Source organism: Carica papaya, chromosome 7 (assembly GCF_054855325.1).
Source record: "Carica papaya isolate Zhongbai chromosome 7, ASM5485532v1, whole genome shotgun sequence".
Classification (NCBI taxonomy): Eukaryota; Viridiplantae; Streptophyta; class Magnoliopsida; order Brassicales; family Caricaceae; genus Carica; species Carica papaya.
Window position 1 is genome coordinate 9,016,599 of NC_142315.1, and position 11,868 is coordinate 9,028,466.

At 35.5% G+C, this 11,868-nt stretch overlaps 2 protein-coding genes across 3 annotated transcripts; one reads left to right on the forward strand and one right to left on the reverse strand.

Moving 5' to 3' along the window:
- The first annotated feature begins 994 nt into the window (after positions 1 to 994).
- Positions 995 to 3,677, forward strand: LOC148252932 (uncharacterized). The gene has a single exon (XM_088207852.1). It carries the CDS (start codon positions 1,010 to 1,012, stop codon positions 3,284 to 3,286), a length of 2,277 nt encoding a protein of 758 aa, XP_088063978.1. The 5' UTR covers positions 995 to 1,009; the 3' UTR covers positions 3,287 to 3,677.
- Positions 3,678 to 4,934: 1,257 nt separating this feature from the next.
- LOC110811361 (putative protein phosphatase 2C 44) lies at positions 4,935 to 11,655 on the reverse strand. 2 transcript variants are annotated; one of them, XM_022037845.2, is made up of 5 exons: positions 11,370 to 11,655; positions 10,548 to 10,808; positions 9,951 to 10,227; positions 9,600 to 9,754; positions 4,935 to 5,405 (listed from the first exon to the last, which is right to left on the reverse strand). In XM_022037845.2, the coding sequence occupies exons 1-5, from the start codon at positions 11,466 to 11,468 to the stop codon at positions 5,268 to 5,270; spliced, it is 930 nt and encodes a 309-aa protein (XP_021893537.1). In that variant the 5' UTR covers positions 11,469 to 11,655; the 3' UTR covers positions 4,935 to 5,267. The 2 variants fall into 2 exon arrangements, with proteins under 2 accessions (XP_021893537.1, XP_088063654.1); XM_088207528.1 differs by lacking the exon at positions 4,935 to 5,405 and adding an exon at positions 6,754 to 6,927 and having other exon boundaries at positions 11,370 to 11,606.
- Between the last annotated feature and the right edge of the window lie 213 nt (positions 11,656 to 11,868).

The window sequence follows — 11,868 nt, forward strand, 5'->3', positions numbered from 1 at the left end:
TTTGATTTTGGCTGACTGATTATATTTGTAATTGTGGTTGTAACTCGTTATTGTATATAAGTATAGTAATAATGAAAATAAAAATGAATTAAAAACTTTTTAGAAGATAACATATATTAAACCAGTACAAAAAAAATAGAAAAAGAAAATAATAAAGCTTCCGGGTGGAGGTCGCATGAATCCCAAACTTTTTATGCTGTATAGTTGTCTGCATAAATAATATAATGCATATGTATATGTATATGTATGTACATGCAAAAAAATGTAAAACAAAATGGTTATAATTATGGGGGACGCGGTTTGATTTTGAAAAAAGATTCGTAATTGAATGAGTCGTAATGAAAGATCGTGCGGACAGTGTAAGTGTGGGTCCCACCCTGTCTCTCCTTCTGTCAACTACGCTACAAAATAAACCTCTTACACTCTTCGTTTCTTTACTCAATTATTATTATGACTATTATAAATACATACATATACATATAAAGTTACAAGTTAATTATGATTCATCCATTCCAACCGAGGAGGAGAGTGATGTTGAATTCTTCAATTTCGTATTTTGTAGTAAAAGTTTATTGGGTATGATTATATTAGGGTATGATTATGCGTGCATTTCTCTTTGTTGACCTTTTATATATACATATATAAAAGTAATATATTTATATATTGAAATACATAAAAAAAAAAAAAAAAAAAATTATGGGTAATTAGAAAAATTAGTGAAAATTAGAAAATTAATTAGGAGGACAAATTAGATTTAGACAATGATCTAACCTAAACGATCTTTTGACAAAGATAGTTGCAGCTGCCACGAAGTCTTTTTAGTCAAAACCTGAATCACCAAATCAAAAGATTGAACGTGCCAGCATGTTAAATCATTTTGTTTTAGTAAAATTTTTTTTAAAAAAAATATATATATATATATATTATATTTGAATTTTAATTTCTTTATTTTTTAAATTATAAATAAAATTAAATTCTTTCTTATCTCATAATTTTTGTTTTCCTAAAAATGCCAGCTTTGAAAATATGGTTTATAAAAACCATTACTTTGTTTCTTTCATCTTCATCTGACTTCTCTCTGTTTCTCCACCCACCAATGTCTCCCTCCTCTTTTCTTCTTCTTCTCCTCCTCTTGCTTTCTTCCACTTGCTCCTTCCTCCACGCTGCTCATGAAGATCAAGAAACCGACACTGATGTAGATCCCACTCTCACTTTTGAAAATCCAAGGCTTCGTCAAGCTTACATTGCTTTACAAGCATGGAAATCCGCCATTTATTCTGATCCTTTCAACTTCACTGCTAACTGGGATGGCTCCGACGTCTGTTCATACATGGGTGTTTTCTGCGCACCTTCTCCTTCTAACCCTTCTATCCGAGTCGTCGCCGGCATTGATCTCAACCATGCTGATATTGCCGGGTATCTTCCGCCGGAGCTTGGCCGGCTCACGGATCTCGCTCTGTTTCACCTTAACTCAAATCGGTTCTGCGGCGTTGTTCCGTCAACTTTCCGGCGAATGAAGCTCTTGCACGAACTTGATCTCAGTAATAATCGGTTCGTCGGTAAGTTTCCGACCGTCGTGCTTTCTTTGCCTTCTCTCAAGTACTTGGATCTCCGGTTTAATGATTTCGAGGGCTCTGTTCCTTCAAACCTTTTCGACAAGGATCTTGATGCTATCTTCTTGAATGACAACAGATTCAGATTTGGAATACCTGATAATCTCGGAAACTCCCCTGTTTCTGTCTTGGTATTTGCTAATAATGATCTGGGAGGCTGCATTCCTCCCAGCATTGGTAACATGGGTGATACCCTCAATGAAATTATTCTCATGAATGATAATCTCACCGGCTGTTTGCCTCCCCAGATCGGAAAACTTAAAGACCTTACCGTCTTTGATGTCAGTTTTAATCATCTTCAGGGATCTTTGCCTTCCACCATTGGTAAGATGAAGAGCTTGGAGCAGCTCAATGTTGCACATAACTCATTCACAGGTGTTATACCAGCTACCATTTGTCAACTTCCTAATTTGCAGAACTTCACTTACTCCTTCAACTATTTCACCGGAGAACCACCGAGCTGTCCTGCAATCTCCGGGCCAGGAAAGGTGGCGAATGGAACCAACAACTGTATCCCTGGAAAGAGCAATCAAAGATCCGTTAAAGAATGTTCGTCTCCGGCTGCAACTCCGGTGGACTGTAGTAAGTTGAAATGTGGTGGTTCAGCTGCACAAGTGCCGCCGCCGATGAGAAGATCACCTCCGGTGAAAAGGCCGCCATCGCCGAGAAAAGCTACCTCGCCTCGCCCATTCCTCAGGTCTCCACCACCACCTACTTCCAAGTCTTCGCCTTCAACTAGATCACATCCTCCACCTCCACCTTCACATTCTCCGGCAGTGCCTTCGACCCATCCGCCGCCTAAACATTCGTCGTTTACATCTCCTCCGCCGCCGACTAAACGAGTATCACCCAGAACCCATCTTCCACCACCACCACCTCCTCCTTCCCCTGTTCCTTCCAAACCTCCAACTGAGCCCTCACCGCCTACTTATCACCACGTAACACCTCCTCCTCCGCCTCCCACCCATTACCATTCTGCATCACCCCCACCACCTACCAAGAAATTATCCCCAAGTACACATTATGCACCTCCGCCCCCATCCCATCAATCAGCTGAGGTTCCACCACCTCCCTATCATTACAGTAATCCTCCACCATCCGAGGATCAGCCACCGGCTCCAACTCCGCACCCACCAACAGAGCATCATCCACCGGCAACACCACCAAAGAACCACCTGCCCACAACAAGCCCGCCGCCGCCGGCAGGGTACCCACCAAAATCAAGCCCACCGCCACCAGTAGAGTATCATAAACCGCCCACAATGCCAAGCCCACCGCCACCAGTAGAGTATCATCAACCGCCCACAACGCCGAGCCCCCCGCCACCAGTTGAGTATCACCGGCCAACAATCCCAAGCCCACCGCCACCAGCAGAGTATCACCAACCACCAAGTCCACCTCCTGAATCTGGAATACCTCCGGCGCACCAACCACCTCCATCATCACCACCAAGCGGGTGTGTTACCCCGCCACCCCCACCGACCCATCATTCGCTTCCGTCGCCATATGCACCACCGCCGCACCAATCGCCGAGCCATCATCATCATCAGTACCCACCTCCATCACACGACTATCAAAGTCCTCCACCGCCGCCTTTTGAGAACATACCACTTCCTCCAATCATAGGAGTGCCATACGCATCCCCTCCGCCGCCTGTAATCCCGTATTACTAAGGCAGTTCCATTTTGTTTGGAACGTAAACAGGTGTTCTAATCCAGTTGGTTGGAGGATAGAAAATGGAAGGAAAGTATTTCTTATCATATTCTTTTCTTGCAAGATTCAAGAACTGAGGCAAGGATCGATTGCATATTTGTGTGTTCTTTTTGCTAAGCAGTAATTAATTATTATTATTTTTTCTATTTGAGGTTGCTTTCTGTAGCAATAATATATCATATATTCTTCACCATCTTCCTAGCTAGTTCAAATTCTCTGTTCATTACTGTAACTTAATTACTTCTGTATCTTTCTCATCTAGCTACAAATATATATATATATATGTAATATATGGGTGGAATTTGTATAACTTCAAATCTGTATTGAAATAGAGACAGAATTCAATATTATTATTTTGTTTCCTGAAATATGAATATATATATATATATAATGAGGTGAAATCTAAAATGTTTGTTGGTAAGAAACAATAATGGATGGGATTTAGAGGAAAGGGATAGAAGTACTTTTCAAATGTAAAGGCAAAAAGGCTGAAAAAGATGAAGAAGAATACAGTAGTAGTAGGCATGCATGTGATGATGTGGGACAGCTGTGGGATCTGGGACTCTGCAGTTTGCTTTCCACCAGTTGCCATTTTATTTTCCCTCTCATTTAAGCAACACCATTTATACTGATTAAAAATTTACTCAATTAAGTAAAGGTTAATCCTCTTTTATTACTTAATATATATTTACCTTAAAAAAAAAATGCTCATTTAATATATCACTATATCATTTATACCAGATAAGATAATGTTTTTATTGCGAACTGTATTTAAATTTCATCTTCTACTTTGCCTCAAAAAATATAACTCTTATTTATTAGTGAATGTACCTAAAGGTTACTACCTACCTTTTCTTCCACAAATTTTACTCTTTTACTTAGACCTTATTATTTAATTATATTCAGAACAAGTCCCAAAAGAACAAAATTTAGTGATTAACTAATAATTACTTTAAATAAAAGATTTTACGTGAAATTATCTTTTTATTGAAGACAACTTATTATTTTTAATTAAATTAAGTATAGATTTGCAAATAAATTCTATTTAATTTTTTTTTTTCTAAACATAGCGCAAGTTAAATCACAAGATCTTTTATATTAAGATACAATTATAATTAATTTATTATTTTTAAATTAATTATTTAAATTTGTTTAAAAAAATTAAAAAGGTTTGTTATTTTATCCTTATAGAAATTTAAAATATATACTATAAATTCTTGTATACTATTTTTGTTATTTTACTGTTAAATTGAAATTATTTCTGATTATCTTGACTAGAACTTATATAACATTTGTTATGTAATTCAATAATTCTTTTTCTAATTTCAATATATATATTGAAAATAATATTAATAAGTATGTAACATTTAAAAAATATTATTTAAAAAAAAAAACGTAAACAAATTATAATTTCTGAAATATCCATCAAATTACAGTTCTTTTCTTTACAATTTAGTTATTACATATATAAAATTATTTCAATTTATGATATTCTTATACAAATAAAGTTTTAACAGAAAAAATAATAACAATTTTTTGTTAAATAATAATTCTTTTGCCGATTATAAAAAGTAAAATATTAACATTCACAAATGTCAAAAGACCTACTTTGTATCAGGAGAACTATATCCAGTCATATCTTATTTACCCTCCACATTTGTATACACAGCTGATTAAAATCACTCTCTTGTTTAAGATTCACAATCCTTCATCTGATGAAAGACTTACCCCTCATTAACTGCATGGACCCCAATCCACAGGCTGAACCAGGGCATCACGGATCACTAACTTGAAAAATGCATCACCCCACTTTTCCAACTTGCTCAAACCTTACAAATCTTTACAAACATATGAAGCAAATGCTACTCTATATATTTTTCCTATAATGCAAAAAAAAAAATAACTGATCAGGTAAGTAAAGCTTCTGTTGTTTTCACAGCATCAACCGAAACGAATCACAATGCATGATATATCATCTTTGCTTTTTCTTGCCAATGCTTCTGATGTTAAACGCTTAGCTGCAGCTTGGGGATCTTTTATGGTTTTCACCAAATCAACTGCCTCTTGATTCTTCATAACCTGTCATCACAGCAATCATTAGGGAAAACCTAATACCTTAACAACAGTTTATAAAAACAGATAAAACCCAAACATGACCCATGCAATTCCTTTTCTTCCTTTTGTTTTCACTTTTGTTTTGGAAGAAGGACTGTTGGTGCGTGGGGGCGGGGGGGGGGAACGCTGCTTGATGGTCAACTGAGGTTAGCCAGTTGGTCTGCACAAGCCCTAATTTTACATTCTGAAAAACTAATGAAGAAATAAAAGTTGACTCTTGCAAAATATTTATGGATATTCAAGCCTCTATAGACTTTTATCTTTGACACAACTAAAAACAACAATAATTCATCGATAAATGAACAAAAAAAATATTTTGTCATTGGATTCACAATAATATCCAAATTTATTCCAGTTTATTGAAGGAAACCTATCCATGACAGAAAATTTTAGCACACTGCTGCCTGCAACTCTTTATTGCAATTTGCAACAGCATTTAAGAAAGGTTACCTACCCTTCTCCGCTAAAAGCATTTAGGAAGGCTATTGATATGCAACAGAAAAGCAGCCACAATAAAAAGCCCAAGGGGGTTCTTTTCTGATATGCATATACATTCTCAAGTTTTTGAATTCTAATTTTGCAATAGTATTTTGCTAAAAACGTTAGTCATGGTTAGAGGTGGCAATATATATCCACCCCACTGGGGGCCTGATCCATCTGAACCAAACAGGATTACTTTTAGGGTGCAACTAAGATGTAGGTAATAAGGAAATGATTATTCTGCAAGAATAATAATTTTGGTATAGTAATTAAGAATATTCACTAAATTCTGCAAATTTGTAACAAAGAATATTCTGAAAATTTGTAAGAATATTCTGCAAGAATATTTCGTTTTATTTTTTCTGTATTTTATTTCGTAAGAATATTATGTAAGAATACTAGATAAAGGTATTGAGTAGTTAATAGTAAGAAATTAAGGGGATTAGGCAAGATAGTCACTAAATTCTAGAAATAACTTCTAGATAACAATCCTCTCATTGTAATAAAATCATATATGCTGTCATTCAGATAGATCATCTATGAATAAGAATCTAAAGCATGGTACTTTCTTACTCTAGAGATCATATGGTTATCTCTTCGTAACGAGCCCTTAATTTTAATCTAAAAATAAGTAAAAGTAGAAAATCAAAGAAGAACTTTGTTCTTTCTGCTGATTTTGTGTTAGTCGTCCCATAACTAGATCCACTAGTGGGGACCATAACAATGGCATTAAAGCCAATCACCACTTCTCCGAATTGCAATTGTACCGCGCAGGTGGTGACATTGGAATCACAGTGCCCGAGACTAAATAAAGAGAGATAGTGCAGGGCCAGCCTGCATGGGTGCCGAGACTGCGGAGTGTGGTGGATTCTTATGCGGTAAAATAACTTAAATCCCACATTGAAGGTGCACGACTTCGGTGTGGGGTTAATACGAGTTTGGGATCTCCCGCCTTAATAGCTAGCTTTTAGGGTATGGTTCTCCTAAAATCATAACAATTACACATCTGCAAAAACATTACGTAAGAAAGACATGAGTTTAAATTCAAATCCATGCAGAGTTATGTTCCTTTCACCTCTGCTTCTCGCAAATGCATTACATAAAAGTTTCAAATACATTTTTATTAGCTAAAATAATAACATTAACCCTTTACTATCTGAAAGTGGTTAAATTTCACCCTCAATTTTTTTTTTTTTCCAATTTCACCTTCTACCTTTAAATTTATGTCAAATGTTACTAAGTGGTATTGTCACTTCATTGAAATTTTTGTGTGAAAAAATTTGCATGCAAGCTTCCAGGCATGAGCTAAGCAATCTCTTTGCTTGCCCAGTTCAGTTCAGAATTCAAATTTCTTCTTTCCATTATTATTTTAAATTGCTAACTTTTGAAGACTAAAAAAATGGAAAATCTTACATAGAAAATAATTTATATTATCCTAAATAAAATATCTAATGAAACTCAAACAAAATTTACATTTAAATTTTAAACAAACTTGAAAAAATCAATTTATTTTTAATAATTTGAATCTTGAACAAACTTAAAAAAATCATATTTGATTTTAATATTTTAATTTAAAAGTTAACTTGAACGGTTTTTTTTCAGATCATATAATTAATATTACTATGCTCAATTTATCGGCATATTATTGATGTTCTTCAAATTCAATAGAAAATAAGTATCAAATCTATATTAGAAAAGTAATAACATTTAATCATACGAATTTCTTACATGTGAAAATAAAATTAGCTTAAAAATTTAAATGCGGGAAAATACGATCAGGTTGGCATGAAATCGTGCACAAAGGACTGACACAATCAACATAAAAAACGACAGACAGCATGCAGACACTCAGATGCCAAACTATGTGCACGCAATTCAGACATGTACAAGAAGCACCATGAACTTTTAGCATAAACACAACACTACAAGACACCTCATAAACGTTTTTTGCTTTTAAAAAGAACCTCATAAACGTTCTGTGCCTTCATGAACACATACTTTTATTTGTCTATCATAATCCACATATTCTTCTTCTTTCTCTCACTTAACTGTTCATGGTGAGGGTTTGGGGAAGAATCCAGTGTTCAGGTTTTGGACAGTCTTCCAAAGGTTAGAAAGTAGCATGTTAGTGACTATGCTCTTTGATTTTTTTCTTGAGAAGGAAAAGATAATTCATCAAAGACACCAAGGGTGTTGCCCCTATATACAATTTACAAAATACTCAAAAGACAGTATCTAAGAGGTCAATTAATTCACCCTCAAAATTGGATGTAATAGCCCTTGAAGAAAAAAAAAACAGATCCTAATACAGCCATGGGGTAAGGAAGAGTCACCAAAAGCTCCTTTACTTCTCTCTTTCCAAAAGATCCAAAAGGTAACTAAAGAAATAAGACCATAAAAATTTCTCTAGATTCTACAACTTGGCAACAACAAAATCATTCAAAGCCCACAAGCTCACTCTTTACTAAACCACAAATCACCCAGCTAAAGATTCATCAACTTGAGAGTTGAATTCGATCTGGAACATCAAAGAAGAAGATGACCTGGGGCCTTGTTCCTAAGGTCAGAGCAAGGCTCCTCAACTATTAGGGATCATGGAACAAGGTTGACGCACAAGACATGCCAGCTTAAAAGCATAGAGAAGATACCCAGAGATTGTGTCACATGGAGGATATATTCTGTATACCGCATAGCTGCTAGCCTATTACCTCTCTGATGGATACATTCTGATTCCTTAAAATTGTTGAAGACCTGGCTACATGACTAACACCTTCACTACAAAATAAGCTACAGGCTGAACTTCCTTTAAAGAAAGAGTTTAGACGCTTGTAAACTCCATTTGAAAGAATTTTAAAGATTGTCATTTTTTTTACAGAAAACTAATATCATAAACTTTTAGTGCTCCTAGATATGAGACTCTCAACAATCTAATCCAAGATGCATTAATCTCAAAAAAATGCCAATGATCTTAGGGACTTTGCAGGAGCATATAAGCATGTATATAAACAGGCACCATAAGTGGTCCAAAATCCACAATGTTTATTCCCCTATAGTGCCATTTAACCCATTATACTTCTTTAGAGGATATTCAAATTGTTAACTCTCATTCCCATCAACCATCTTAAGTAGGTGAATTCATATTCATTTTCCTGCAGCCTCATTACATAATTTTTTATACTCCACGCTGATGCTCTACCAACTGAAGCATTAATATGCTAGTTCAAGTTTGGCTCAGGAATTCTACTTCAAGTTCCTGAAATCAGGCTGTGCTAATGGTCAATTTTATCTTGAGAATGAACCTATCCCAAGCTTGATTATAAAATCAAGTTCAAGCTTCATTATACAAGCTAGCTAAAATCTCAGACATAAAAATGCTAAAACCAAAGTTTCTTGGGGATTCTTTATATCTCTGCAGCACTAAGGACACCCACAAAATAAATTCTGTAAGCATGTGTGACAAATGCAATTAACCATTTTTGGAATGGAAAGTTTTATTACTGCATTTAGGCAATCCTTGTTCCCAATCCATGCTGTTTAAAGAAGGAATCACATATCAACTATAAAATCCAGTTCTTTCATGTGTTATCAGACAAGAAGATATATGGAAGATCAAGAATTCATGAAAAATCAACAACAATGGAAACAATTGACCAAAAGTAAATTACTGAAACAACTGACCTTCCACAGCCCGTCGCTTGCCAGTATAACAAACTCAATTGTTGAATCTATGGGTACATGTCTTATATCAGGCTCTGAACTCAAATGAGCTTTAAGGCTTTGATCTCCAAAAGCACGTGCAACTGCAAGTTGCCCATTAACCCTAGGTACATCTCCTGAAAGCAAGATAATTTTCAGAATCAAACATTTATTGTCTTACTATGATCATACAATCAAATAACACAGCTGATTCCACCAATGGTAACCATAAACTAATCAGTGTCTTTTTTTTGGTTCTAAACATGTTTGCCGAGATCTCTACATAAAGAATGACAAAAGAAAAGATGAACACTAAGACATCGTATTACTTACCGGGAAGAGTGGTTACAAAACCACCTTGCTTCTCTATCCTTTTCCGTTCAGTGTGTGGTTCATGGTCCACCGTAATTTGATTGGCACTGCCCCTCTCACACACTACAGCTCTTGAATCACCAATATTTGCCACCCACAAGTCTTTGCCATCAATGACAATTGCAGTAACTGCGGTTGAGCCACCAGGCCCTAATTGCATAGAGTTTTCCAATATAAACTTATCTGTGGAGCGGTATGCATTCCTTATTGCTGTCGCAGGGTCGTTCCAGAAATTTGGCTGCTAGGTAAAACAGAATGAAATACAGGTGACTATGCAGGCCATTAGTGGTAAAAGGACAGTGTAGAGGGAAAAAGAAAAAAATTAGGCATGAACTTAACAGGATTTACCACAGGTTTAGACAACCACGTGACTAATTATTGCTACATGGACAAGGACACAAGATATTCTTCAAGGTTCCAGTTGTAAACAAGTAAAAGATTGTTCAATAAGGATAATGATAAAAGAAATGTAACAATTCTCTGGAAACTATTAAATTAAAAGAAATCATTTACAGGAGAAAATATCAGATGCCAAAACATTATATTAATTTCTCATACCTCTTCAAGTATGTTGTTGAAAAGATGCTCTTTCAAATAACTAGGAACACGATCCCCAAGGTGACCATCAAAAATAGCAAATAATCCAAGCACATGATTCTTTTTCTTCCGGTATTCAGCAACATGGTAGTCTTCCATGTCATGACCAGACTGACCTTCCACTAAGTGGAATCCATGAGAAACTTTGTTACTAGATGACTTACTTCTCCCTTTTCCACCTTTGCCAGGATCCGACGGAGACGAATTGAGGCAGGTAGCATTCTGAAACAGTGGAGACCGAAAAACCTTTTCTTTAATAATAGAGGAGAAAGTAAACGAAAATGTTAACATGATTTAATTTACAAATGATTTGAATTAATCATGTCCATGAAGTCCAATCCTCTAAACATTATCTCTATTTCTCTATTTCTTATTCTCTTTTCTCTTTGATTAAACCAGAGTAATCAAATGGGGTACACATGGACAAGTAAAGAATTTAGCTCAATAAGTGTTATTTTACAATTTGAATAGGGGAAGAAAACAAAATTGCGACTAGAACGCAAAGAACCTATAATTGTATACATAACTCTAAATAGAAAAAAAAAAAAAAAAGCAACAAGCAAAGGAAAACAGGTAAGGAAACACGAAGAAATGAGCATAATCCATAAGTGGATACATAAGTTTGAGGCGATTAAGCATAGTTGATCAGACATTAGAGGAGTCATCCTGTGTTCAAAATAATGATAACAGTACTGAAGCAGATAAAAAATTTTAGACAAATAAGAAAAAGCTGACGAAGAGACGATGATGATGATGGTGAGTAAGAATTAAGCAGTTATGCACCTTGATCTTGGTTAACAAGGAAGTACGAGAAGAAGCAGAAGCAGAAACAGAAGCAGAAGCAGAAGCAGAAGCACCAGAAGTAGCAGGGCGCTTACTCATCTCCCCTCAACTCCAACAACATATAATCCGCCTCTGTTCTTCTTCTTCCTCCTGCAACAAGTCCGTCGTCTTCTTGGTGAAAAGCAAAACGAAAGAATTCTAGAAATACGATGATGAGGGGAGAACGATGATAGTTGATTGAGTTGTCTTTCGTCGTCCCAAATTGTGTGCTCAAACGTCGTCTCTCTGTCAGTCAAACAAAGCAAACCGAAACCCTTTCATCTCTTTATATACCCAATTTTCCTTCTTCATAGCCGTCCATTAAAATAAATTATTCACTTCTAAATTAATTTAAAAAACCATTTACTTGTCCATCCTCATTAATATTATAATAACTCTTAATGGAGTTAAAAACTACTTCAATCATTGTTATTATTTTAATTAATTTTTTTTTATCCTT